Source organism: Amblyomma maculatum, chromosome 6 (assembly GCF_055883805.1).
Source record: "Amblyomma maculatum isolate TAMU_Amacu chromosome 6, ASM5588380v1, whole genome shotgun sequence".
NCBI lineage: Eukaryota > Metazoa > Arthropoda > Arachnida > Ixodida > Ixodidae > Amblyomma > Amblyomma maculatum.
Genome location: NC_139349.1, coordinates 48123394 through 48151371, shown reverse-complemented (window position 1 = coordinate 48151371; position 27978 = coordinate 48123394). Strand labels below are relative to the sequence as shown.

The window sequence follows — 27978 nt, the reverse complement described above, 5'->3', positions numbered from 1 at the left end:
CAGACACGAACAGTACCTCGAAAAAAATTGTTTTAATGCTAATAAATATGTTGGTGCCAGTGCAGTTCCACACAACAAGATCACAAACACTGTTGTCCCACTTAGGACCACAGAGCACAGAACACTTTTTAAGGACTGTTGGTATGTCCTCGCTCTTCCTTCAGCCTCCTATCACAAACTGGCTGCACATGTCAGCCTGCTGGTGAGGAGCATATAGTCTTTACCAAGTGTGCAGTCTTCACCTGAGTGCATTGTAACATCTGTAGTACTACTCTGAGTTCTCACTGGGTTCTTTGGTTACCTTGCTTGCAATGCTTCTTGAACTGCAGTAACTACTAGATTGGAGTTGCCTTTGAAGCATGCATATCATGCTATTTTTCTGATTGTGCTTGGTGAGGCCTTATATTGTGGTGTTGTGGTTGACCATCTGATGATTCCAGTATCATTCCATGTCAGCGTTGGTGGATGGGGAGCAGATTCATGGCCAGACTTTGCAAGGAGGTCAGCACAAAGAATCCAGGAGTGACTCTTTGTAACAAATGTTAGGGCACAGTTGGCAGTTTCACTGGTATGGAGCGCTCATGATGTGGGTTGCAGTGCTCCACTCAGGTGTTGTGTGCCGATGTAGGCCGGGGTTCTTCAAATGTACCAGTTGCAAAACTCCAATAACAAAAGAAAACGTGCATCTCTTGCGGATTTCTCCAGCAGATGGCGCGACAATCTGCAAGCTTCAGTTTTTTGTTCTAGAAAAGTGCCGCATTGGATTTCGAAATGTGTGCAGTACTGGTGGGAGTTTCGCAGCTGGTACGAGGAAAAGAGATCGGCTTGTCGGCAGCTCGTCGCGATGGCACTTGGCGGTCAGGGCCGGTTCTTGAGTGGCGCATGCGAGACGAAGGATTTCGCGGCCATCCCCTTGTTCCTTAGCGTATTTGGTGGGCACACAGGTTCGACCCGTGCTCTTCCGGTGTGTATCCGCATTGGTGGTGCCGCCACGGTCAGCTGCAGAGCGAGGACGCCTTCCCCTGCTGGAGCAGCGGCAGGCAGGGGCTCTTTGCTTCTTTGGCGAGCGCGAGGCACGAGTGTCCCGCGTAGTCTTGGGCCTCTATGCTGGCGCCATGCGACACGAGCTGCTTGACTAGGTGCTCACGTTGCAGCGCGATGGCGTGGTACAGGGGCGTCCGTCCGCTTCTGCAGTCCTGCGCACAAACAGAAGGGAAAAATGGCCGTTAATAAAAAATACGCGTGTATGAGATCTCAGATCACAGCTCATAAACCTCCCGTTTTGAAGATATAGTCCAATGTGCTAATCGGTTCAAAACTTCAAATACTGATACAGTCGTGTCACCTGCACGAAAATATGGAATGCTGAACACTGCTAAAAGGTTTCGAAACTTTAAAACCTTCACAGATTTCAAAACGATTTTCGTAACTGTTACGGTATTCTTCCTAGCATCCTTTCTGTTCCTTTTGGGCCACTTGCGGTGTACTTGTCCTAATGACATGGCACAGTTTGTAGCCGGCGTGAACTCTTTCCTAGCCAGCCGTAATCAAAGCAATATATATATATATATATATATATATATATATATATATATATATATATATATATATATATATATATATATATATATATATATATATATATATATAATATGCGCCCTTATGTGTACTCACGCCGAGTACTTCAGGTGCAAAATTGTGCATATGTGAAACAGCTAGCGCATGAAAGCTAGGTGTAGAAAAGTTGTGCCAAAAAAGAAAATGGAGTACGCGGACGTGCCTACCATGCTAACTACGCATTATATTTATTCCTGACGCAGTGCCTCCGTGCGGGTATGGGACGCATTTTTTTCCCAGGTAACCGGACTTTTCGCAACCAACTTATGAGGCTATCCAAACACGGTAGGCGACGCGCCACGCGTGTTTACTGACGAGTGCGCCGAGAACGGCACTGCCCACTTAACACGTGCACCGCATAAACATGTCTCCGAGTGGCTGCAGTCGCGCTTCTGATTGAAGAAAATAGTTCTACAATGCGACCCGCGCGTTCTAGATCACGAATGAGGCGACTGATTGTGAAATGTGCTCTGTCGAGCAAGGTAGCACCCTTTTGGTCATCCTGTTAGTTCTTCCATATGCTCGTTTATGAATCTCCCTGTCCAGGTTCGTGAAGTGTGGCCGGCTGAAAAACTCAGTTTAAGGTCACTCGACTGCAGCGCAAAACAAAAAGTATGTGGCGTGGCCGGCTGAACAACTCGACGTGGAAGCTTGGCTAACGGAGGTCAGCTATGCCGCCATACAACCTAGCTACGCAGTGAAGCACGCTTTAGGTTGGAAGAACAGTACTTCTAACGCCCAGTTATTTGCTGCGTCGAATGCGCGTGCGTGTGTGTGTATATATATATATATATATATATATATATATATATATATATATATATATATATATATATATATATATATATATATATATATTCACTCCTCGCTTAATGCGTCCTGGGCGAAGGAGCATCACATCGTAAAATAAAACGAAAACGACGCAGCCAGCAAATATGTGCTTGCGAATAACATCGTGGTTCAGGCAGCTTATGCGAACCAATGGTAGCAAGGCAAGTGCAAAATTGTACTCTTTCCTTGTTTTCACCTTCTTAATGTTTATAGAGGTACCCTTGTGCCCGTACACTGAATTAATACCCCGCTGTAATGCTCCTTCTCAAAACGATGCTACCTCTCCTCTAGCGGTATGCTGCGCCTTACTGTGAGGTTGCTTCACGTTGAGGTCCATTTTTTTTTTTCTTTTTTATTTGAGTCGTTGCGCCGCGAAGTGCGGTTCCTCTGATCCCGTGATCAGAAAACGAGAAATTTTAACTTGCGCAGAGGGCAATGACGCAAATTGTAAAAGGAGAATGAGGGAAATGCATACTTACAGGAACATTTATATCACAGTTGGCCTTGATTAACAGGCTGACCGCTTCCGGCTTATTGAGGAGTACTGCCAGGTGCAGAGGGGAGTAGCCTGAGTTAGAAGAAGAGTTTGTATAAGTAAAACGTCTCCTGTAAAGTACATCGAACTATATCTGCATATGACACGTCTGTAGTTTGACATTATGTGCGTACGTTTACAATGTTTATTTTATAGGTATGCACAATTTTAGAGATACGGATGCATTTCTGATAGTCTAGTGGACAAATCTGGACATCTACTGGAAACACAATGTCCAGCAAGTGCCGTATTTGGAATGTCTAAAAGCTGTATGTGGTTACCTGTAAACAAGCACATGTAAAGTGTGCGTGTTGCATAAAACCCGCAGACAATCATTCGACTTGTTATTCTTATTTCCTTGCAAGCTATTGCAGTCCTAGCTTTCAGCAGTATTGACTTGCTTTGTAGCTGTTCCTCGACAGCGCGCCAGTAGCGGGGGCACGTACGCACGAGTTTTTTTATGCGGGCGGAATTGCGGTGTCAATCCTAACACGCGCTGAAGTGCCGAAAGCACGGCAACGGAACTCCCGGTGAAACATAGCAGCTTCGGCGCTTTCTCTTTGTTTCACCTTCAACTCCGCTCCTCCCGTCAACCTCAGGTGTGCCCCCTGGTATCAGAGCTACACCGGCATTGCGGCGAAGAGTGCTTAGTAGGCTTAGCCAAGCAGAGCGAATACACCGTAAATATCGCCGCGCTGTCGAGACACATATAGTATGGTGAGGTTGCCCAAAATAATAAAAAAATAATATGCCTCTGCCCGTGCCACTAAGTATAACAGGTTTATTTTCAGTCCGTCGAGCTGGATACAGGATAAATTCTCTCTGTTCTCGCCCTTTCAAGCTCAATCATAAAACAAATCGGTTTCTTCAAGAATTGCGTATTATACCCTTAAGCGGGCAAATAATGCGCGTTCGTGTAATTTTTTCGAGGCTCGCGCCGAATTGATTTCGTCGGTACGTTCTCTCGTGTAATTGGCGGTGACGCGCACACCGAGAGCGAGGAGGCTCACCGTCGAAGTCGGGCACGTCGACGATCTTGGGCGCGAGCCGGTGCGCCAGAACGAGCCGCACGCAGCCCAGGCTCGGGTACTTGAGCGCCAGGTGCAACGCCGTGTTCCCGTTGCGGTCCCTGAGCAGCACCGAGGCGCCCTCTCGGAGCAGGACCTCGACAGCGGGCACGTTGCCCACGATCAGCGCCAGGTGCAAGGGCGTCTGTTTGACAAGAGAGAGCAGCACGTGTCACTTGCGCTGTCATGACATCCTGATGCACTAATGCAAGATATATCTGACGCAGTATTTTAGAGCAATCAGAAGGGCAACAAACACGACCTCTCTATGGCCGCCATGTTGTTTCGCTTTACTTATTGCAAAATGCAAGTGGAGACGTTTCGTGTTGAAATAAAGCCAGGCCCCAATCACAGTGACACGTGAAAGGATGAAGGCGGGAGAGAGACACCAGAGTGCAAGTTCGACCATCTGGAGATATCCTACATGCACTGACATCGCACAGCACACGGGTACTTTTATTATTATTATTATATTATTATTTCGCCCTTATCGAAATGGGGCCTCGATTCGACCGCATCTCCAGCTCGGTTGTCGAACGCGTCGCGACACAGAGCCACTGCGGAGGGAAATTTGCCGATTGGCATTAGGCTAAAGCTAAAGGGATGAGCTTGCCTAAATATTCGCCAATATGTAACAAAAAAAAAAATCTGTGAGAAGTTTACACCTGTGTTGTGTTATTTCCAACGAGTTCGATATTCCCATCGCCGTGAAGTAGCAACCTGACACAAACGAGGCCAACATAAGGCGACTTTGTGGTGTGCTTATGTAGAGCACACTGAGATGGATCATTTGAGGCGCTGCGAGCTGCCCGCACACTGATGAGCCGTGAAAGTACGTGACCAAAAGTACCGCGCTTTTTCCTCCCTCAAGCGTGGTGCTCGTGAACGCTGCACGGAAGTGCGCCGTTCTCATCTGAGCACGTAGCAAAGAGTAAGAAATTTAGTTAAAACAATATCCAGCCCATTGTAGCTTATAGCTCCCGTTCTAGCATCGTAACATAGACCCTAAAGTGTCTTGCCCCGGAGTTACACATAACTGATCAACCCATCATCATCCATACAACAGCTCAGCGCAAAAGAGGGCACGAAAGGGAATGACGAGCAAGTCTTCCTTCTAATACATCTAAACTTGCCGACTGACTGTTTTTCACAATAGCAGGTTCGTAGAGCAAATAAATAGTAGTTGCCTTAGGTGATATTACACAGTTAGCAGCTTTGAGAGATATATATATATATTGCCTTTCTTTTTCTGCCGATTACGAAAAAAATATGGTCGCAATGCAAATACAGCTCCCGCAGCTGAGCGGGTCATTCATTCTCCGTTTATACTTTCTTTCATTGAAATTTGCGTGCTTGGCAGTCACTGCTGAATTCGACGGTTGCTGTGTGGCCACCGCCGCGTTATCAAGTCATTTCAACATCAGTTCTCTAATTTACCTGAAAAGCATAAGCGTACAATGATCCTCCTCCCCTTACGTGTGGAAGAAAGTCGTCGCCCAGCGGAAACGCGCCTGTCGTTCGTTCACCGTGACCCGGCCCGATCCTCTTCCTCTTTCCCTCTCTCTCTCTCTTTCCTTTGCACGGAGTCCTGCCTCAGCTGCTCTCGTTGCTGGGAGGGTCAACAATCGCCGTGGTGGCGGGAAAGCCCCATTGTAGGACCGGAGGATGCTGCCGAACGACTGCGCTCTCGCCTCTCATCTAGGCGGTAGGCGTTGTTGTTAGGCTATCGCCTGTTTTATTTGTTCACTGCAGCGAATGCAGGGAGGAGGAGATGAAAGGAAGAGGGTAGGCAGTTCGCGCTGTGAGTGACGCGCGCTCGTGTTCGCAGTCCGCGCTGAGTGAGCGTCCGCCGGCGGCACATAATCACTGTAAAAAAAAAAAAAAATAAGAATAAAAATGCCCGCACGCTCGTTGTTTCGATCATCGCTACCGCCGGGGGAAAAACCCTGCTGTTCCGCCGGCGCTGCTTTTCACAAAAGAGGTTCCGATGATCGCGCACCGCGCACACTGCTTGCTGGTGTGGGAATTCGAGGCAGGCGCCGAGCTGTCCTCTTCGTGTCTTGATTTACTTCTTTTTTTCTTCATACTTCTCCCTCGGCCACTTCACCCCTTCGCTTGGAATGGCTTTGTATAGCCGCCGGATTTTCAGCGGCGGCGCCCCGTGAATCCCGGCTCCTTGACCTCCGGCGTCGCGCTCGGCTGAACGTTGCTCTCCGTCGGAGTGGCGACAATATTCTCCCAACAACTACCCTTTCATATTTTTCTTTTCAATGCCTTATGTATCATCCTGCTCCTTAGCCACCGTGGCCGCTACTGTCTTCTTTGTTTCAGTTTCTCCCACCCCTTTTCGTCTTTCCTCTCGCTACCTCTCCGCAACCACCGCCGAAATGCCTGCGCTTTGAGTGGCTGCCTGGGAAAACCGAGCGCTGCGTAGTGGTGCTCTGAAGGGAGTGAGCGATTGTCGATCAAGATAACGCGCCCGCGGTGCCGGCAGTGCCGGTCCTCTTCCCGAGTGCCGCAGCCTACGACCGACGAGAGAGAGAGAGAGAGAAAGAGAGAGAGAGAGAGAGAGAGAGGGGAAGCTCTTGTGTCACGATGCTTCGCCTACTATGGTCTAACACTGGTTTCCTAGCTGGGTTTTACCCGTTTGCCGCCCCCTCTTTATCTGCCCCCCCCCCCCTTTTTTTTTGCCTCATCTCTGGACCTACAGTGCGCTGTAGTAACTCCGCTGTAATAGGCCCGCGTCGCGCGTTTAATAATACGCCGTTCCGGTTTGCCGGTCCGCCCGGCGTACGCTGTCGTCCGCATAACCTTGGCGCGATGAATTAGCGCGGGAGCAAAGACTTCGTGGAGAAGGTCGGCCGGTCGGTCGTAGCGTGCAGAGAGCGAACAATGGATTGTTTGTCGAAACGAAGGGTCGCCTCAAAACTAGATGTTGTCGGACACCCAATCCATTATCCCTGCTGTAGGTTACTTCCAATCGAGTTCGGCCCTTTTGCGGAGCATTCGAAACAGGCGTGCCTGGTATGAAGCGATGTAACCAATTATATCTTGCTTACGTGCGGGAATTCGCTTTTTTGCGCGAACCGAGGTAATTAAAAAATTGCCTTATAGCCTGTCTGCAGGGTCCGACTGCCATTTTTATCTACACGCATGGAAGAGATGTCTGCGTGTTTACAGGCGATGCCTTTACTCATATTCAAGTTACGACGAAGAGCAGTAATTACTATACTCCTTTAGTGTGAACAGTGAGATTGGGGCCAGCGACTGTGCTGAGCAAGTGCAGAACGAAGGTCATCACCCGTTTGGAATCGATATTTATTATGAACAACCTAAGCGGGTATCCGCTTCAACGCTTGGTTTGCTTACTTTGATTTTTGTTGTATTCTTTTTGCACTAAGACGCATGCGTTTACGTCTACGAGATTAAAAATAACTGCAAAGACGGATATAGTACACGGTATCTCGCTATTCTTGCGCAACAATGGTAAAGTTCGGACCAGAATGATTTTACTATAGCGCAGCTGCCCCTGTCGCGCAGTATCACAAATAATTAACTCGCACTATTCAAAGTTGAGTAGTTGTTCTAGAAAATGCGTCTTCTGCCGTGACACTCAGGCTGCAGCGAGAGTTGTGAATATGAATTCGCAAGCTTTCACATTCGTATTGCGCATTCATACTTCCTTGTTAGGAAAAAAAAAAAAGAAAAGCCCATTAGAGCGTGCAGCAATTTGGCACATCGCCTTCTTCGAGGTCCGGAACATCTGATGCGGTTACGGCTTAGTGCACTAGTTAGTAAACTGGCTAAAGTTGGTTTGCACGCGTTCTTTCTTTAAAGTGGCACGACCTTAAACACGGGGAAAACCGGCACGGCGCGTTCGTTGAGTAAATTATCTGCGTGCGGCGAAACTGCCACCCTTTTTCTTTCCTTCGTCCTGCGCATGGTCCGTGCTGGCGACAGCCGCGTTTCTTCGGGCAGGTGCGCAACATCCGTGTCCAGGTGGAGAGGTTGCGTGATAGCGCCGCCCTCTCTGCTTCCCGCACGATATATCCAAGCGGTAGCGAACCGCTCGCTCGAGGGCTGCTGTCATTTCACTTCAGCTCTTCGGGGACAACGACTGACTGTGACCTTGCAAGGGTTACTGAGGAGTATATGTAACCGCGCCCAAGCCTCGCGTCGTTTTCCTCAAAATGCGAAGAGAATGTTATAAGCGGAAGTCTGTCCGTATTGCTTTTAATAGCTCTGCCATAAAATTGAGCAGGTATCCTGTTTAGTAATTTAATAGAGCGTGGTTGTAGGCCAGTTACCGAGACGTCGTAAGGAACAAAACCGCAGAAACGACCGGACAGAGGCAACAAGTACAGGGCTTGTGTCGTCGCCTTGCATCTCAGTCCTGTTGCTTCTGCCGTTTTGTTCTTTACAATCCTGTTTTGTTTAAGTTTTATCGGCAAAACAGCACTATATAGGTGCAGCGTTGCTGTTCAGAAAACTATCGTTATCTTTTTCTTCGTGCTTCGAAAAAAGAATTTGGTTTGGTTTGTGGGGTTTAACGCCCCAAAGCAACAGGCTATGAGAGACGCCGTAGTGGAGGACTCCGGAAATTTCGACCACCTGGGGTTCTTTAACGTGCACTGACAACGGACAGCACACGGGCGCCCTGCTTTTCGCCTCCATCGAAAAGCTGCCGCCGAGGCCGGGATTCGATCCCGCGTTCTTGGAATAGTAGTCGAGCGCCGTAACCACTGCGCCACCCCGGCGGGTCGAAAAAAGAAATGGATAAACAGTTTATACAACCAGCATACAAGCTTTTCGAACAGAAATCTTTGTTTTGTTCTTCACCCCATGAAGCAAATAACTCTTCGATTCGCATCACTATGGATGAACATGTTCTTCCACCGTGATTCACATCACAGAGTTACGAAGGCCCTGGAGCCTTTCAAACGGCCATGGTTATATTTACACCGAAAAAAAGCCTTTAACCCCCCCCCCCCCCCCCCCCCCCACACACACACACACACACAATGCCAGTGCGTCAGTTGCAAAACGAAGATGTTATTTTCATAGCTTGCGACGTATTTTGTAAGCCACGCTTGCTTTATTTGTCTGTTATCGTTTTCTCTCGGTCAACAAACACCCGTCGCGCCAACAGCACGACGGGTGTTTGTTTTTTAAGTCTATCACCATAGACTATACAGTATTTGTGAATACATGAAGTGCGCGGGCACAGTAGACGCTGCTGCAAACGCCACAAGGCGCATTTCTCCTAAAAATGCATAGTTTACAGTTTACAACACGTTAAGCCTCGCAGGGGCGTTAGCGTTAACTACTCAACATTTATTTTGTACTGAGGACTTAGTTTGCAAGTGCACGGATCCAGGCGATTACACTGCTTTAAAAATGCATGTTCCAACTAAGGCGGCGCCCCTCGAGAGCATTTTAGCCATGCTTGTGCGTATAGATGTGGAGAGACGGACAGCATACGGTGCCCACCTGTCTGAGACTGTTGAGGACGTCGACGCTGGCACCCGCTGCCCTGGTCAGTCGGCATAGCCGCTGAACGAGCGCGATGTCGTCGTGGAGCACGGCAATGTGCAGGGGCCTGCGTGGAAGAGGAAGAGAGTCGTTCAAATGCGTGCATATATAAGCCCAGAAGTCGCGGTACGACTCCAGTTCAGAAATTCTGGAGCAGTTTATTTTTCAACAGGAAGTTGTTTGAGAACGCATTTCTTTTTTTATCATGTCGTAAGACCGCACTGTGACAGTTATCAATCCTTAGGTGTCTCCTCGGTACTCTTGTAATATTCTTCGATTTATTGTAAAAGACGCACCCCCTCGGTTTCCTGGCGCAGTCAACTATTCGATGCTATAGTGCGGGACAAAAATTGAAATCAAGATTCTGGAGCGCGTCGCGCAAGATTATGTCATTTATATCCCAATATTCGTAACAGTGTTTTAAAATATTCCACAGCTGCTTATGTCCAGAAAAGCCGGACTTGATTGCGAGGTTAACATGATTCTAGTCGTGCGCTGTGATGTTCCGTCCTTTAGTAATTTTGAATGATATCAGTAGTACATATTGGAATGCTTAAAAAGGCGGTCGATACACCGCTGATACACACAAAGAAAACGAATGTTTTGGTGATTACGCTTTAAAATATTCACTATCTTCACTAATGTTATCGTTATGTAACACGTCCCAGATCCGTGCTTGCAGTGTGATGCAAGCCTCGTTAGCTTCGGCCACAGTACATGTCTAGATGGCAAATAAATCACGATGACCGAGTTCTTTTCTTTTTTTCCCTCATTCCTTGGTTTCGTGACGTCGTATTTCATCGTGAATGCATGGCGAGGCATCAAAGCTTCGACCTAGCACTCGGCAGGAGACGTTTCAGAGACGTAAACGCGGACAATATAGCGGTGATTTCGAGTAGGCTGGCGTCGCAATCGCGGACCACGCCTCGGAGATCCTGCCCGGAGGTTGCAGTGCACGCTAGGCCCAGACACGGTCCGTTCCGCATCCCTGCTTTCAAAACTCAGTGGTTTCCTAATCGAACAACAAAGGCGCCCCTTCGCGCTTGGTTTCTCATGCGCTCTCCTCCGGCCGAGAGCTCCGCGTTTGCGTCCTGGAACGGTTGCCGAGTTGTATGAAAAGGACGTGAGCAGCGAGCTCTCAAAACCGACTACTTTCTCCTTGTCGCCCGTTTTTCTAGAAACAGATAAGAGAAGAAAATGTTTTCAACTGTGCTGCCATTTTGAAACTATCCCGTCTCATCTGGCTCTTAAAAACAGGAATGTCGGCTCGCTTTCACAGAGGACGCAGCTTGCCTTGTGGCCCCTACGGAAGCTCCTTGGTGTGTGTTACTTTTTTTTTTTTTTTTAACCGAAAGTTGATCGTCTACGCTACTTCTTCTTGAAGGCGGATAAAAAAAAAAAAACAACAAGAAAATAAAGCCAAAAGCCTCAAAAGAATTGCCGAAGACAAATGCCTGAACTCTGTGTGAATGCTGTAATGGAAAAGGAGCTTTTCATACATGATCGAAAGCCTTAATCGCGCTTCAGATAATGTGAGGAAACTTGGCAATATTAGAGTTCTGTTTTTCTTTTCTTTTTTTTTTTTTTAATCAAGGAAAGGCACAACTAGAAGTGAGTAGCGTGTTACGTGATGAAATCTGAGGTATCGGGTGCTTTTTTTTTTTTTTTTTTTTTTTTTTTATCGAAGGCGGGAAGAGAAAGAGAAGACAATGGAAAAAGACCCGAAACAGAGTATTTCCCCGATTGCGGCATCGCAGAGGGGGTGTCACTCTCGCGCAGTCTCCCTCAATTGCGTCACACGCAACCTCTACAGCGGCTGGAGACAATTGAGCGGTTGATGAGGGAGGTAAGACTCGACTGTCGTCGAGGCGTGCGATGTCGCCCCCCTCCCTCCACCCCCCGCTTATTTTGTCGACAGAAGGTGCACCAGTGCGTGATGGATTGGGCTCCTGGCTGGCGTATACGCTGTGCAGTGAGCCACTGGGTCACGCACCGCAAACATCTCGACGGATCGACGAAGGACGACGGAAGGTAAACAACTCAAGCGCTGCTCTATCTATCGTGCGGGATAATACGTGCCTGAATAAGCAGGATAGGCGCGGAAAAAAACAAAAACAAAAAAAAAACGAAAAGACGGAGATCTACGGCAGTTATCTAAGCCGCAGTGCTCTACACGCGAATCAGTAACGGACCATTGTCGGAGGCATTCGACGTCTTGTAGCAGCGCGTACTAGTGTACGTAGGCAGGCGTTGACCTTGTACGTAGGCGCCGGCTATAAGCTCCTTGAATGTGACGCCATCTAGACGGCGGAGGCGCGACAGAAAATATGGATATATGCCGTATTTACGACTCTTTTCTATGCATGTAATGTAGAAAGTAGGGTGAGTTGCAGGATCATGACGCTTTTAACGCGGTCAGAAGCGCGAAAACGTAGAACTGATCGTATAGTGATATATGCCGTATTTACGACTCTTTTCTATGCATGTAATGTAGAAAGTAGGGTGAGTTGCAGAATCATGACGCTTTTAACGCGGTCAGAAGCGCGAAAACGTAGAACTGATCGCATAGTGATATATGCCGTATTTACGACCCCTTTCTATGCATGTAATGTAGAAAGTAGGGTGAGTTGCAGAATCATGACGCTTTTAACGCGGTCAGAAGCGCGAAAACGTAGAACTGATCGCATAGTGATATATGCCGTATTTACGACTCTTTTCTATGCATGTAATGTAGAAAGTAGGGTGAGTTGCAGAATCATGACGCTTTTAACGCGGTCACAAGCGCGAAAACGTAGAACTGATCGCATAGTGTGATAGGAGCGATACAATTTATGGAGACGGCACATGAAACGCCTAATTGCAGCCATGTCGCTCTCATGCTCACGCTATTTTGATAAGCTGAGATGCACACGTAGTGCGGCTTTCATCGTCGGGCCGTCTAACATATGTCCCTGTTTGTTGTGTGCTCTTTCTTTTTTTTTTTTTTTTTTGTTCAGCCGGTTTCTCGTGCACACGAACACAAAAAGCGCGGGCATATCGGACTGCACGGATAACGAAGCATTAAGATTTGTTTAAAGCTATCGCTCACTAGAATGGAGCTCCACCTCAGCTCCAGTAAAGGCGTTCTTCGGTCTATATCAGCTTTCGAAAGATGGATGGATCCAATCGTGCTCCGTGTTATTGTTGTTTCAGCGCACACAGTTCCGAGTTTTCCGTGAGGTGAGCGATCAGTGCTTCTGAAAGGTGCTTTATCCGCACAGCTCGCGAAGATCGAGTGGATTCACGACTTCTTTCTCCGAAACTCACCGGGGGATCATCGGCGCAACTACTGGCGCTTCAAAGGAAATATGTTGAAGTTGGGCGGTCCAGATTATGTCCTTTGGTTGCTTATGACGTGAGACTGCGAGCGCGCTTACAGCCTCGTGTGCCGAACTTCACAAAACTCGTTATCTACACAGTTATCGCCGCGGCATAGGTTGTCCTTTGTCCTCCTTGACATCGCTGCACCAGCCGGCCCACCATTCACGCACGTTGGGCGCTATACGCGCATGGTTTTAAACTATATTAAATGCATCTTTCGCGGCATTTAGGCACAAAATTATCGGTGTTTCGGCGAACGCGAACCGTCCACTGCGCGCCTGAATCCCTCCGGTCCGGCGGAGATGCCTCGACCTCCACGCAGCTGCTCAGGCAGCGGTAGTGGCCGGCAACCTCGACAAAACCCGTCGGACGATGCTGCGTGTGGCGGCCGTCCTAAAGGGGAATCCCCACGGCGGCCACCTTGAGCGTACGTGCAGGCATCCCAGCTGCCGGACAAGCAGCACCGGCTTCCTGGGGCGCCTCTCACTCCACCGCTGGCCGGCCGAGGAGGTGCGCGCGAGCAACGCAATAGGAGGGGCGGCCCTCCGATTTGTGCAAAACTGCGGCTGCATGTACTCGCTATTTGGCGGTGGCATAACAACGAGGGTCGAGGTGCGTTAAACAACAGCGCCAGCTTTCTGCTCTAAAAACTGAACGGTTTGTTTGTTTGTTTGTTTGTTTGTTTGTTTGTTTGTTTGTTTGTTTGTTTGTTTGTTTGTTTGTTTGTTGCTGGCACTGCCTGGCGTTTTGACCGTGAAGTTAACACGGGTATCGGTAATAGAAAGTTCTAGCACTGCACAAAGAGTTATCGCTATCCGCTTGCGCTAGAAAGCAACCGTATCGGCCTTGGTGGATGCGCCTTTGCATCCATTGTTTGCTCCAGTAGTAAGACTAACTGTGCATGCGCCGCCTTTCGTAGGGCAGTAGGTGACAGCAGGGTTCATATTCCACAAGCTTCCATTTCATTTATGCAAGGTAACTGGAGCTGAAAAGTAAGCGCTGCACAGTGAAGACGCATACACAAGGCCGTCCAGTTTCAGCCGGACGTCAGCATGACGGCAGAGTCAAGCAGCAGGCGGCCAGTCACAAACACCACAAGATAACGGATCCTGCCATCGGCGATAGCCATCTCACCTTGCCGCACGCGGTCGCTAATTGTCCAATCACTTGTCACGGACGTCTGAAAAGCGCGGCTTTGTCACCCAGCAACAGTGACCAGTGCCAGAGGACCTAATGTATCCGAAATGGAAGCTTATGGAATACAACTCGCTCTATCCGCTAGAAATCTCTAATATTGTTTGCTGAATTAGTGGCTTTGCAGACCCAAGTGAACTTTTTGAGTTACACTGTGCGGATAAAAACCAGTGGTGACGCTGACAAAGTTATCTTTGCTTGCCTCGTCGACTGGTCATCCCTTAATTGCTCCAAGCAGTGATGTAAGGCTGCTATCCAAGGAAAAAAGGTTTTGAAAGCGCGGCCAGTTTGCGATCTAACCTCCGTTCAGCACTGTGGACAAAGGGAGTGCAGCGTCGGAAGGGGCAGAGATCGCTTCAGCGCTCCAAGAGGGCCCGCCAACTTTGACGCGCGATACCGAAGCTCAAGGACACAGCAGCGAAAACGTAGTTTGACTGCTATCAAGGCGTATTCTTTGTGATCGTTACCCAGTGATTTTTGATAGTTAGGATTTGTTTATAGCCATGTAACTAGGACAGAGTGAAAGCGAAAACACGTAATGTGGCCTCAGAAACACCTCTGCAGGGCGACTCTGAAATTAAAAGAAACTTCCGTCTTCACTACTTGTACTCCTAATGTCCAAAAAAAAAGTATATGTACCATTCCACTTTCGGCAGCACTAAAATAGTAATAAAAAAAACGCTTGTCTTCATTACGTATACACTAATCAGCTGAAACGAAGGGTATAAGCACTGCTCCTAATGACTCCGGACTATCTCTCTCACTCTACTACACCTCCTTTCTGCTTATACTGCGGGCTTCATTATTCGACGGTGGTGAGGACGGCATGTTTTGACGGCGCACGCTTCCCTTACAGTTCAGTTCCTCGGTATGTTTGCGTGTCACAAAGCTGTTGCGACTGCTCTGTGTGGCGCTGAACGGCCGCTCCCCGCTTCTGCATCCTCGCTCCACACTCTTGTCATCGCACGGCTTCGCCGCTTCCTCCTCGACGAAACAGGACGCAAGCTCGTCTTCCCTCGGACCCGCGACCATTATGAGAGAGAGTAACCCGCAGGGCAAGACGCAAGGTCAGCGCCGGATACGCGAGCGCCTTCCTCACGTTTTGCTGCAGCGCCCGACGAAAGGCGTGACTACTGACCATTCATGCCTCCATCGCCTCGCTACGTGCACGTCGCCGCTTTCGTGTATCTCGACGCAATGTGCATGTCCCCCACCGGGGCTAGCCGGTCGGGGGACGGACGGAAGTTCCTGGCGCGCTGATGTCACGGCGGCTATTACTATCCGCACTACAGGAGGAGATCCCATGCCCGAATCGGGGAAAATTCGTTTCGTCAGCTAAGAGACGATGCCCGCGAGCCTAAAACGCGATGTAACCACGAGACGACGTAAATCGTAGACACGTATGACCGACCGGCTTCGCATGTATGACGCCGTAGAGTGAGCGTAAAAAAAAAATAAAAATAAGGACGATTACGATACTCCCTAAAGCGGAATTTGGGCGCAGCTATTTGACTGCGGCATAATGAGACATTACATTTTAGATATGATTGTATGTATATGTATGTATGTGCAGTTACGAAGCACCGTTTTTCTCATGAGCCAACGAGAATTTCTCAGGAGAGGAAGAAGAGCCACGACGGAGTTCGTTGCTCTTCTTCTGAGAAATTTGGCTCGTAACTCTCTCGCGGCTCGTGACTCTCTTCACTCGGTCACACTGGCATAAGCACTAACGGCGGTGTGGCTCGACCGCCGAACGGGCGCATAAGGGTTGCGCTATATATAAAAGAAGAAAACGAGCGGTTAGGTAAGAGAACTAATGTGAAACTGTTGCCGTCTCTTACACGAAAACTTACAAAAACGCGCCTGCTTATCTGGAATGTGACCCTCAAAGCTGCGAGGCAGCAAAGAACACGTCGCGAGAGCCTCCCTCCTAATTAAGACTCTTTGAATGATAAACATGATAGATAATTGAGGAAGCTAAAAGCTCACTGTGGGAAACTTCAAACGTTACCAAGAACGGCACGGAAGGGTATCTAGCGCGCATTTTTCCACAAAACATGAAAATACGTGCCATTTTGGCGTCCTAAAGATTTGGAGCGGGCTTTTGGTATGGCCGTGGTCAAAAAAAGTGCTCGACCGACCCTCATGAAATTATTCGCAATGTGCACCAATGCGCAAAGATTTTCTCCATCTCCCTTCCTCCTCCGTTCTTTCATGATGAACAAAGATGTGGTAATGCGATCGCTGCGGATGGGTTGGAGCGTCAGGTCTCAGCCACAGTGCGAAACCTCCGCGGCAGGTGAAATTAGTCATGTGTCTCGAAGGGGAATCAAGACACGCACGGTGGAGGCCTTCCAATTGGTAACGTCCAGACTGCTGTTGCGCAAGGCAGGGGCACGGAGCACGTGCTCTGTATACACACTCTAGCGCTTGAGGGACACGTGCTCTGTATACACACTCTAGCGCTTGAGGGACACGCGCAGCGCGTGGTGGGAGCCGTCCTTGCAATCAGTTCACGGCCGCGTCTCTCAACTGCGCATTGCCGCGGCTTGAAGACTCCCTCCCGGCGGCAGCGGTGACGTCGTTCCTTATTCTTCCCGGGTTCAAGGAAAGTGCACGTAGCGGGGAAACCACCACCGGCATGCGGACGCGCGCGACCCGCGCCTTCAGACTTGTCTTCTCGGAATCGCCGCGCGCACGCGGCCGCGATGGCAATAATCGAATTCGAAGCAAGCGATGTTTTAGGAGATAATGCACGGCAGGCATCATATATCTCCTGACCGTTCCTTCTTTTTTTTTTTTTTTGTCTCTCTCTCCTTCTTCCTTGTTTCTTTTTTTCCCCCTCTCACTCCCGTCTTTCGGCGCGCATTTGTTATTCTCCGTGGGCTGCCGGACCAGGAAACTAGCAGCGTCGAAATCGAACGGGGCTCGTGCGCACTTGTGGACAGCGAAGGCCGCTGTCGGAAACGTGCGGCGCAGTTGCAGTTTTCTAGCGCGGCTTCGCGTTTCTCGGAAGCGCCGACGATGGCGACTGCGCGGTCGGTTCGTCATTAAAGGTGATCACTGGCCACTTTCGACCGGAGGTGTGGCCGCGGTGACGACAGGAACTGGAGGCGTCGCCTCTGTCGGTGAAATGATAACTTTTTTGTTTTGGCCTTATTGTCATCAGCTGGGCTTCAAAAGAAGACGCCGAAGACAAGTTCAGCGGGTCTTACAGCTGCCTTTAGAGAGGCAAAGCTCTTCTATCAGCGAAACTTTCCTGTCGTTTTGTGAGCTGCACACGTTATGGTGACGTTTAGATGTTGTTGAAACCGAATTAGAAGGGCGTTAATGTGGCTACAATGAAGACATCTTTCTTATGCTCAATTAAAGTGCGATTACAGTCCACAGCTCTCGTACACGTAGCACTTTCTTGGGTGGCACGCGCAATCATTAGTGGAAAACACTCTCGACTCCAGAGTGACGTCACTTGGAGAATCAGCCGTTGCACAGGTGACGCGGCAGGACGGTGCATGTCGCCTGTGAGGTGCACGCGTCAGTCCCATATTGACGTGCAGCGTCTCAACAAAGCGATTGCCCCGCTCGAATGCGAATGACAACGAGTTAGTTTCGGTTTACCAGCTGTAGTTCAGCGATACGCATCCGTTCCTTGCTCTCTCTCTCTCTCTCTTGTTTCTGGTCGCTTGCCAGACACAGAATCAAGTACCCGTATGTACGAGTTTAATGATGCGTGCTACTCTGACGGAGGAAAAAGAAGCTGGTGCAATCGACTCTTGCCGAGGTACACCTGGGTGAGTGATACAGACCTGCCGGAATCGATGACTACGCTTACACCGTGCAGGTCCAAGATACATTTACAGCAGAAGCCTCCGTCCGACACGCCATCTGCGCTTGCGCCGATAGGAGTGCATGAGGTGAGGTATACTCGGTGCATACTTAAACCGCGTTGGTCAGGGTGCGTGTGCTGAGGTACATTCGTTCCTCATTTAAACTGCCGGGCAGTGCAGGAGAAGGATGCATAGGGTCAGGCCCGCAGTTCCCACACTTTCATCCTTTCCCAACATAAAAGTGACGCGAGTCTTATGTAGGCCGCCCGTCTCCTGAGCATAGGCAGCCAAAAACTGCCACTGACAACGTAATCGCACTGAAAAATGTGCTGCATGAGAGAGGAGACATGCATTAAGAACGAAATTAAAATAAAACTCCTACTTTTGTCTTTGTCAATACGGCCATATTACTTCGCAGCCCAAAACTCATCCATAAAGTGCATGTCTGTTTTGTGAGGTCATTGTCACGCTGTGGTTTAATTACGTAATTGCGCCCGCGCGTCTTTCGAAAGTTCGATGACACCGGACTAACCCTGCACCTCCCCGACCGGCCTCTAATTAGAACAAGCTGGCTAACTCCCCACGTTGTGAACTGCGCTTGGTATAACCGGTTGTGGTTCTCTTCCCGGCTGTACTTCTCAAGCACCTCGGGAAGGTCGTCCGCTTTGCAACCTTCCACAACGGAAGTCATAACCCGTCCGCCCCGCGATGGTCGCTGTAGAGGGCAAATAAGCGAGCGTCGGCAGGCGCGCCCAATAGTATCAAGTCGGCTGTAGTCGGAACAACACAAACAAGGTCAGAGAAGCGAGAGATGGTGTGATTTGGAAACATTTGTTCCTTTTCTTTTTAACATTGCAAATACAGTGAAGGACCAAAGCAAGGGGAAATGTACCGAGATGCAATCTTGGTATACTCTGTAATTTCTCATCTCTGGTGGATACGAATGAATCCGAGACACGCAAGGAAGCTGTGGCAAGGTTTTCTTTTTCATATATTTTCAGTTAATCTCCTATGCTGTTGTGTCCACCTGGCCGCCTACGTGCGAGCGATCACGCCAGCAACCTGCCTCCTATTAATACGCCGTGACCTTCGTGAAATGGCGCAAATCGGTGTATTGTATACGTCACAGCGGCGCCTACGACAGCGATCCGAAGAGTCGACAATAACGACCACGGGGTCTATTGAGCGCGGTGAAAATGAGAGCCGTATAGTCCATGTATGCGCATCACTATAGAATCCATGCAGCTTCACGCAAGCTACGCAGAGCGGGAATTGTTCGTTCAGAGGCCGAGTTCTAGCAAGCTATTTGCGCATGGCATCGGCCAGCAGCCAAGGCGCCAACGAAGCAAGATCTGTTCTTAACTTGAGCGACGCTGCATGGTTCATGCGAGACTAAATGTTTTTGATTGCGCCGAAATGGCGCGGAAAAACCTCTCAGGTTTCCTAATTGCCGCCCTCACTTAGGCGTAGCCCTGACACGATGTACCGGCACGCACACCGTGCGAGAAGATGTCCGCGCACCGCCGGAATGCCGTGAGGCTGGGGAAGACCCAGCGGAGCTGAACGCTGCGTCGTCTCGAACCACGTGCTCGCGAAGACCAGGCTCGCCGATTGACGGTTCCTCCGAGCCTACGAATACCAGGAAACTGGCACTCTTTTCTGACGCTCCATTATGTACCACCTCCTTTCCATGTTTTTTTTTTCTTTTTTTTTTAAGGAAACATGGTCACGCTGCCCTTCTGATGTGGGCTGTGAGTCCCGGCTCTCTTGTACCTCGATTGAAATTATTTCGCCATTGGACACTATTGTAGACGTGCTTTGTTCGGTCGCGTGTATATGAAACGACTGCACGGACGAGATGCGATGAAGGTTCTTCATAAACACAATTCTTCGCCGCCTTGCAGCACAGACGATGCATTCAAGCTTCAGGTGCCTCTTGCATGCTTTCCAACCAAACTGGAGAGGCCCGATGCCAGGACTATAGTACTGTGTCCCGAGTCTCTTGTAAAGAAAATGCTAAAAATATAATTTTTCCTTTGATTCGAAGACGTGGTAAACGAACACATGAAGTTTCTTTCAAAATTCAGATCACGGACATCCTTTTGCGATACATTCTTTTGGCCCTACACCACTTATCATTGCCGCTTGTGACATAATCAAGTGCTCACAGGCTCACGTTTAAAAAAAAAAACAGAATTCAGTGGCAGCATGTGGGCAAAACCAGATAACGAATGATGAAAAGATACGGACGCTGCTAAATACTGTCATGCAGATGCAAACATTCTGTCTCTGATGGAAACTCTGACGTTCCACCCTGTCGAGCGCAGTCAGGCGACTGTTGTCAGCCCTGGATACCCGATGTTAGCCGCGAGGGAAAAAGAAGTGAAAAAAGGGGGCGAGGTGAAGAGGATGTTTACGTGATAAACGAAGCCCCGAATGCACCTTTCTTCTTCTCGATCTCTGACGTCGGACAAAGAAGAGTGATGTCCGTCTCGAGCAACGTCTTCGCCAGAAGAGCGAAATGGACGCTCCGTCACACGTGCACTCTTGCTGAGGGAAACGGGATGAGCCAGCTCTTCTGCGTCACACGCATTTCCTGAAGCAGGGCAACGCTTAGCGGCGGCAACCGTGATTGTCACGCTCCGTCCCTGTGACGCACGGCCGTGGGGCAAATGAAATGACCATCATGCTCCCGGCAGAAACAAGTGGTCTCTAGCATAGTTGGCCAGTCGATACGGTAATCTGCTGACCTAGCCATGTTGGGCAACTATATCTTGCAACAAGAGCAGATTTATGGGCAACTTCTGGAGGGGGTGGTTAGGGATTACGATCCCGTTAAAGCCCTGTATATTTTGGACTCTTTTTGTCGAAGGAGATTTTGTTAACGTAGAATTTCTTCATTGGGGGCGACTTCCCGCCATACATGCGCGTTCTTAACCGGACATCGAAGCGGACTGCCAGTGACGTGTTATTCGCACTGTCTACTTGAGCAACATCCAGCAGGATGCGGGCAAGGAAAGCTTTCACTCGGGCATATACCATTTATGTGGTACTCCTGGCCCGGTCTTACAGATAGAGCACCCGTTATCGTTATTTAGATGACGATAACTCGCTGCTGCCGACTCTTGATGCCTAATCAGGTGCAGTATTTCGAATGCCCTCTGATGTCTCCTCGCGTGAATATGGTGGCACACGACAGTATCCTGCTTCCAATAACGGTTCCGCGCTGGGCACTTCACGCGGACTCGTCTGACATCCTGTTTTCGAGGCGCAATATATGCGACGCCGCGAACTCGCTATCGAAAGGACGGGAGAGGAAGTAAACGAACGAAATACTCGTGCCATAAAACACACAATCTTGTTTGGCGGTGCACTCGTTGAAAGAAGCCCTTTGCCTGGATATGCTGATCATTCGACGAATGAACACTATATACGTGATGCGTGAAGTGCGTGTGACAAGGACGCATCAGGCTTGCTGTCGGAAGGCAGCGTATGAACAAAAAAAAAAAAATAAAACGCTTATTTTTCTCATCAAGAAAGCGGCATGCGTAGCCGAAAAAAAAAAAAAAAAAGAAAGAAAGTATGACGTAACGCCACAAATGACAGTCGCTAGCACCCGCCGTACGTGCAAAGAATAGGCCTCACTTTTCCCCCAGACAAAAGAAAAAAAAAAATGGGCGAAGCGTCTTACGATCGCGTGCTTCCCACGGTCGTCACACCGACGCACTACCGTGTTTTCCGTCTGGTAATGATATAAGCGTCGGGCAAACCCGCATGTCTGAGCCAGGGGATTACTCACAGTCACAACACTACTCTAAACAAAATATATATATATATATATATATATATATATATATATATATATATATATATATATAGGTGTGTACTTATTACTGTGCCTTAAATAAACAAGAAAAAACGGCTACTGGCCTTTAACGGGAAACAAATACGCATTTAGTTATAATTGATTTGACAATGGTCAATGCACCGTAAAAGCCATTATGTGCAGTGATAAAACTAATTCTAGCTATAGACAATATTAGTCAACTGAACACGTTAAAGAACCCCAGGTGGTCGAAATTTCCGGAGTCCTCCACTACGGCGTCTCTCATAGCCTGAGTCGCTTTGGGACGTTAAACAACACAAACCAACCAAACCAACCAACTTCTTTACTGAAGCGCGCTTTGCTGTGTGAAACTTTCTTTTCCTTTTAGCGCAATTGCAAAAACTACGGCGGGGTCCGATAGCAAAGCTTCTATTGCTGCACACACATTGCGATGCAGGTATGCACATCTCCAACCTTTCTCATCGTTGACTGTATCGCAAGCAAAATGTTCTGCCAGACGTGACGAGAAAACGTGCCCGGCGAACGGTGGCCAAACATACCGCTTTTTGTTTTTTTATTATTCTTCATTATATAATTTACTGCCGCAAAGATCCACCTATGAAATGTAATGGCCGCGTGAAAAAAAAAAAATAAAAAGAAAACTGTGGTGTAATCCGCGGAACACATAGACTACGCCACTGTAAACATCGTTGCGTGCTGTGCCGTGTACATAGTGGATCTTGTTCAGTATGATAAAAGCTTCTTACGTAGAAACAACGCTGAAGGAGACTGGGAAAAAGACTATATATATTAAATTTGGGCATTCAATAAATGATTAATTAGTCCGTAACTACGAGTGATAAACACATGTGCACACTTTCCTATTTGCTAATCAGAATTCTTCTAATGACCAAAAGTAATTTTCGATTTTAGTGCAAAAATTAACGAATAAATTCGCCTTTTTGTGACTGAACTGATCGTTTCCGTTTCATATTGAGCGACCTTGTACGGCATCGAACAAGAGCTACGGAATCATATACAGGCGGCAACAATACTTAAGGAAGCCTTTCTCAGAGCGCAGTGAAATTAATACTGCCTCACAGAATAAATGAAAAGCGCAGTTAGCTTCTAGAGGTTGCTTTTTCTTTTGTTTGCTTGCACGGGGCTCTTTTTTCATATTTGGACTGCATCGGCGGAAGTAAAACAAAAGGCTCGCAAGCGTGAAACTGAATCAAATGTTCCCCTTCGCTCTGTTCGTGCACCCAGAATTTAATTTCATCGCTGTGCACAAGACCCCCCACATGGTGTGATGTTTCTATAGCTTTCCCTGCTTTAATTGCATTAAAGGCGAGCGAACGCCTGGAGCATATATAGTCGCGTTGATCAACCCTCTTTTTCGGCCCCAATTCTCGTCGCGTAAAGAATACACGGTCTTTGAGGAAGCCCGCATCAACCGATTGGCCGGGCTTCGAGAAACAAGGCCGTTTACTGAGAAGCGCGAGGGTGAGGATGCCTGTGCTTTTTTGCCTTCCACGGTGCGTGCTCCTCCCACTCATGAAAACCCCGGCGGCGCGGAAAGTCCAGTATTGGGCGCGAAAAGAAGGGAAAACCTAAACCAGTCCTTTCGTTGCAGCAGGCGATGCGAGCTGCTGAGCACTGCATGCTCTTTGGATGATAGTAAGACTTCTTTCCACCCGAATAACTATTCCGCACTTCATGTGTTCTAGTTCTCTAACATGCGCCACACATTCCTCACCGAGCGTGTGCGCGAACTTCCGTATGTCCAGCAATAGAGAATAAGAGATCAGGGAAAATGATGCATACACAGAGGCATATGCAGTTGAAAGCAACATTAAGGGGAACACTAAATGACCTGCATTCACGATTACGTTCCAAGAGTGAGAAGGATCTTATTATTGTTTAACCGTATTCGTTTAGATGCACAATCTCTTTACCACCATTACAACTTCAATGTAGACGTAAATGCACAACCTTTCCATTTTTTTGTTACGCACTGCTCGAGGCAGTGCGTAACGAGCCCTAAAATTCAAGTATATTTACTGAGTGCGTATTTGCGCATTTGTTTAGGGAAACCTGAGGCTGTTTGTAGCTAAATCTGGCTAGTGAGTGCAGAGTGCACCGGCGATAGCCTGCTTTAATCCATCGCGTGATATTCCATGTGTAGATTGCATAATGCCAGCAACGACAATGTGATATCCACTCGAGAGGCACGGTCGCAGTATTCACTGTACTCTGTAAGGCCGCGCAGATCATACGACATATGATTTGATTACTCATAAGATAGAGGAACGCTGCATAGCTTTAGCTTAGAGGAGCTGTTGCATGTAAGCAGAGCCAAAAACTATGTTCAGATGCCCTGTATGGTACTATGCCGTGAGGCTGCATGTACTATGCAGGAGTGCTGCAACATATTGTTTGTTGTTGTTTGCAGAACAGGTTCGCTGAACTCGCCATGCGCACGAAACGCTAGTCGGCCAAGATTGTTCACTGATCCATACGTCTCTCAAGTTAGTAAAAGCACAAAATTCTAATAAAACAGGCTTCTACTACGACACTTTTCAGTTCGGTGGCTCACTGACCAGCGAGGATGCGACTGTGACATAACTACATGGTAAATAAACGGGTTAAACTTGATTTCAAGCATTGTACTATCTCTGTCGTGATAGCAAATAGACGTATTTTTGACTTAGTGTAATATATGTATGACTCATCATCAGCCTTGCCAGACACCTTCAAGACGCCTTTCCCATATCCCTCCGATTAACCGGGTCCTCCAGTCAGCCGGAGTGGTGGTGTAATCAATGGCAGAAAATTCGCCTCGCGTGCAAGAGTACCGTGGTTCGAATCCCGGTGACGCGCGATTCTCTACCGGTCGAAAAAAAAAAAATCGCATGTTGATCGAAATGCACAACCAGGTCTTAGCTGTGGCCTCATCCGGGGGGTGCCGTTAGAAAAGCAATCCCTACACGGAACAGGATTTGGCCATTGCTGATTAGTGATTGACTAGCGCCTCCTATATAAATATATATGTAACCACCTTACCTCGAAGGATACAAGATCACCTGTTTCAAAGAGCCCGCCCTGCAGCAAGTGTGCAGAAGCCAGTGCATGAGATCTTTAATTGTATTCCTTACTGCGGTCATTGCCAAGGTGCAACCATTCAGAGAGAGATTCAACGAGGAGCTGCCATGGCACAACAGAAATCCCACAGCTGACTCATGACCACCCCGCTGGACGGAATGAGTAAGCAGCTTGCCACGCTTCCGCGATGCGCGTCGGAAAACGGGTATAGCACACGTGTGTGAATGAAGGGATGCTCACCTGTCTCCGTCGGCGTCCGAGAGCAGCGCGTACTTGACTTCGAGTGAGCGCCTATGCTCCTGCCGCGCACAGCGTCGCGCTCGCTTCAGATGCAGAGCTTGCTGGATGGACGTGGGCTTGACGGCCGACGCGACCGCGCCGGCCGGAACCAGCGGCGTTCGCGCTGGCCGCACCACCATGCCGTCAACCGCCGAATGCGAGGAAGGCTCGGCGTGTTCCGTACCGCTGCCCGCGGACGAGTAGTCCGACGTGGTCGAGTCCTCGGAGCTCGCCGACAATTCGCGGCTCGCAGGGGGCGGGGGTGAGCAGTCGTCGCACACTAAACCGCTGTCCGAGGCAGCCGAGTCTGGGCAGCCGCTGTCCTCGCTGTGTGAGCGCTTCGGGCGCTTCTCGCACGTCGTTGCCACGTCGTCCGAGCTTAGCGTCTTGCGCGACACAACGCCGGTGTTGTCGCCTACGCAGAGGACTAAGGGTGCAGGCGCCGAGGTTGGAGCGCCCGAGTTCACGGTTAGTTCACTGCCGTCCGCCGCAGTCGGCATCACTTCTTGAGGCACTCAGGGGAGGAAGGAGAACGCCGTCGGGAAGTCGCGTCCTCCGTCACTGTAGTGGGGGCACGACCGCGCTCTAGGAAGAGGCCTGCATGGCCGTTGGGAGAGCACACACACATGCACGGACGCGCGCACACGCTGACTGACAGCTGAGCGCAGCTAGCGCGCGCTCAAAACGGGCGCTGCTCGTTTGGCGTGGGGCTCTTCGCGGGGAGGGTGGTGGGACGTCGGGGTCGCGAGGAGGTAGAGAGGAGGGGGTTCGCCGCTTATCGGATGCACCACCACACAAGAAGTGTCGTCCCCGGACGCTGGTGGAGAGGAGGTGCTGCCGAGAACCGTCTGACGTTGCGCGCGCTGTCCTGGAAAACCCCGGCACCGGCGCGCGCCCTTCTTTCTCGCAGCACGAAAGCGCCGCGCCGCCTGGGACGTTGGCGAGCCGCCGCTGGCCGTTCCCCCTTTCCGTTGCCGCCGCTCCGTTGAGGATGGTACCCAACGCACACACCGCGTCTCACACAATGCCGGTCAGCGGCGACGACCCCACCTTCACGGTCACGGGCAAGGGGCCGACCTGGAAGATGCAGCGGAGGGAGAGAGGGAGCGGAGCGAGTTGCGATTTACCGGAGAGCGGCTTTCTACGCTTCCTTCGCTTTGTGTGCAGTCGGGACTAGTCGTTAGCGCAGCACCGCCGGACGTTCCGCAGACGGCTTCGTGCGATTCAAGCCGGGATTCCTCCCGGGTCATCTATCTAATCACGGTTGTGCGAGCACATCTGCCCACCGTGAACTCACGTCCCGCCTCCTTGCTTCACCTTCTCTCGCGAGTTTCCGTTCCTCTCTTCCCCTTCCCCACCATGCAAGCCGTTTCTTCGCAGAGAATTTACCTGCGTTCGCCGAGAAAATGGCAAATGCCATAACGACTCGGCCAAGCTGCGAAAGCAAGTAATGGTGCTAGGCCGAACAGTTCATTCTCCTATATTTATTTTCTTTCCCGCACGTTTTTGCTTCACGGTAGTCTAGCAAGGAAGGTGCTCGGTTTTTCTTCGCGTTTAACCGGAGCCGACTGTCTAGTCGCCGTCTCCGTCCCTGTTCTTTCCTGGGCACCTAGTGTCAGGCCAGTACTTTGCAACCCTTTCGTCATTTGGGGTCTTCGACGCCGGCAGTCTGGGCCGTGTTTGCCCATTCGCCCGCCCACAGCCTCAGAGGAGACGACAAGGCGTCGGGAATGACACTTCTGTGCTTTCCAGGGAGCGTTTCAGTTCGCGCCAGGAGTCACGCCTCCGCCTCTTTTGTCTTGGCAGTTTCAATGTGAACGCAACTCTGTTTTTTTTTTTTTTTCTTTTTCCGCTGTCGTTAGCAGCTGTATTTTCCTGCACGCGTTACGTCTTGCTAGTCAGGAGTTTTGAATTATTAATGTGAGAATTTATGGCTATATCCTGTCGGCAAAAAGTGTCCGCAAAGCGTGTCGGCTAAAGTCACGAAAACGTCATGTGAAAATGTTTAATGGTTTTAGGTAGTGCATGAATGACTGTGTGATATGTTATAGTGAAGTTGACCAGTTGTGATCAGTAAATAATTAAATTAATTGAATGAATTGAATGCTCCATTCGAAGCGGTGTTATGTGTGAATTTATTGGTGAAATATAGGGTGTAAGAAGACTACCTCGAGCATATAATCTACTGTGAGGAGATTAAAAACAAAATTTTCAATCAAATATTAGTGTAATTAATTAATGATTAATTAGCCGTCAAAGTCAATTGACAGATAACTGCTGCGTACGAGAAATAGTTACGCAATTGAATTAATTCAGTTTATTCACTTCTCAATCGCGCGACATTCACCTTACACGGCCACGTCACATAGCAGGTTGTACGAGCATGTCACGTGCATGGCTATGAGGGTCTCACGTCACGAAGACATGTGAGAATCAAGTTGCATGAAAATGTCACGTGACTGAGAGTATCGTGTGGCGAGGTCACATGACATATATTATGTTGAGGCATGAAAAGGAAAGAAAAATAAAGAGCCTCTGCCCGTGCACATAGGAGGTCACATGACATATATGACATATATTATGTTGAGGCATGCAAAGGAAAGAAAAATAAAGGGCCTCTGCCCGTGCCACATAGTATAACGGGCTGTCAAGTTGCATGAAAATGCCAAGTGGCTATGAGAGTATCACGTGACAAGTCGCTATGAGAGTATCACGTGACAAGGTATCACGTGCCGCGAGAATGCCACGTGGCTGTGAGAACGCCACGCGACAATAGAGGGTTTACAAAAGTAACACGACTTCTGAAAC

At 49.0% G+C, this 27978-nt stretch overlaps 1 protein-coding gene across 1 annotated transcript; it reads right to left on the bottom strand.

The window, feature by feature from the left end:
• Window positions 1-12: 12 nt before the first annotated feature.
• On the bottom strand, window positions 13-26354 carry LOC146185679 (B-cell lymphoma 3 protein homolog). Its single transcript, XM_084606588.1, has 5 exons — window positions 25132-26354; window positions 9541-9649; window positions 3994-4195; window positions 2928-3016; window positions 13-1196 (listed from the first exon to the last, which is right to left on the bottom strand). Exons 1-5 carry the CDS (start codon window positions 25668-25670, stop codon window positions 996-998), a joined length of 1140 nt encoding a protein of 379 aa, XP_084462714.1. The 5' UTR covers window positions 25671-26354; the 3' UTR covers window positions 13-995.
• Between the last annotated feature and the right edge of the window lie 1624 nt (window positions 26355-27978).

Coding starts and splice junctions, on each gene's coding strand:
- LOC146185679 (XM_084606588.1), bottom strand. CDS start 25,670: ATGCCGACTGCGGCGGACGGCAGTGAACTAACCGTGAACTCGGGCGCT. Junction 9,650..25,131: donor TCGGACGCCGACGGAGACAG/GTGAGCATCCCT, acceptor TCTTCCACGCAG/GCCCCTGCACATTGCCGTGC. Junction 1,197..2,927: donor ACTGTGATATAAATGTTCCT/GTAAGTATGCAT, acceptor GTTTGTGCGCAG/GACTGCAGAAGCGGACGGAC.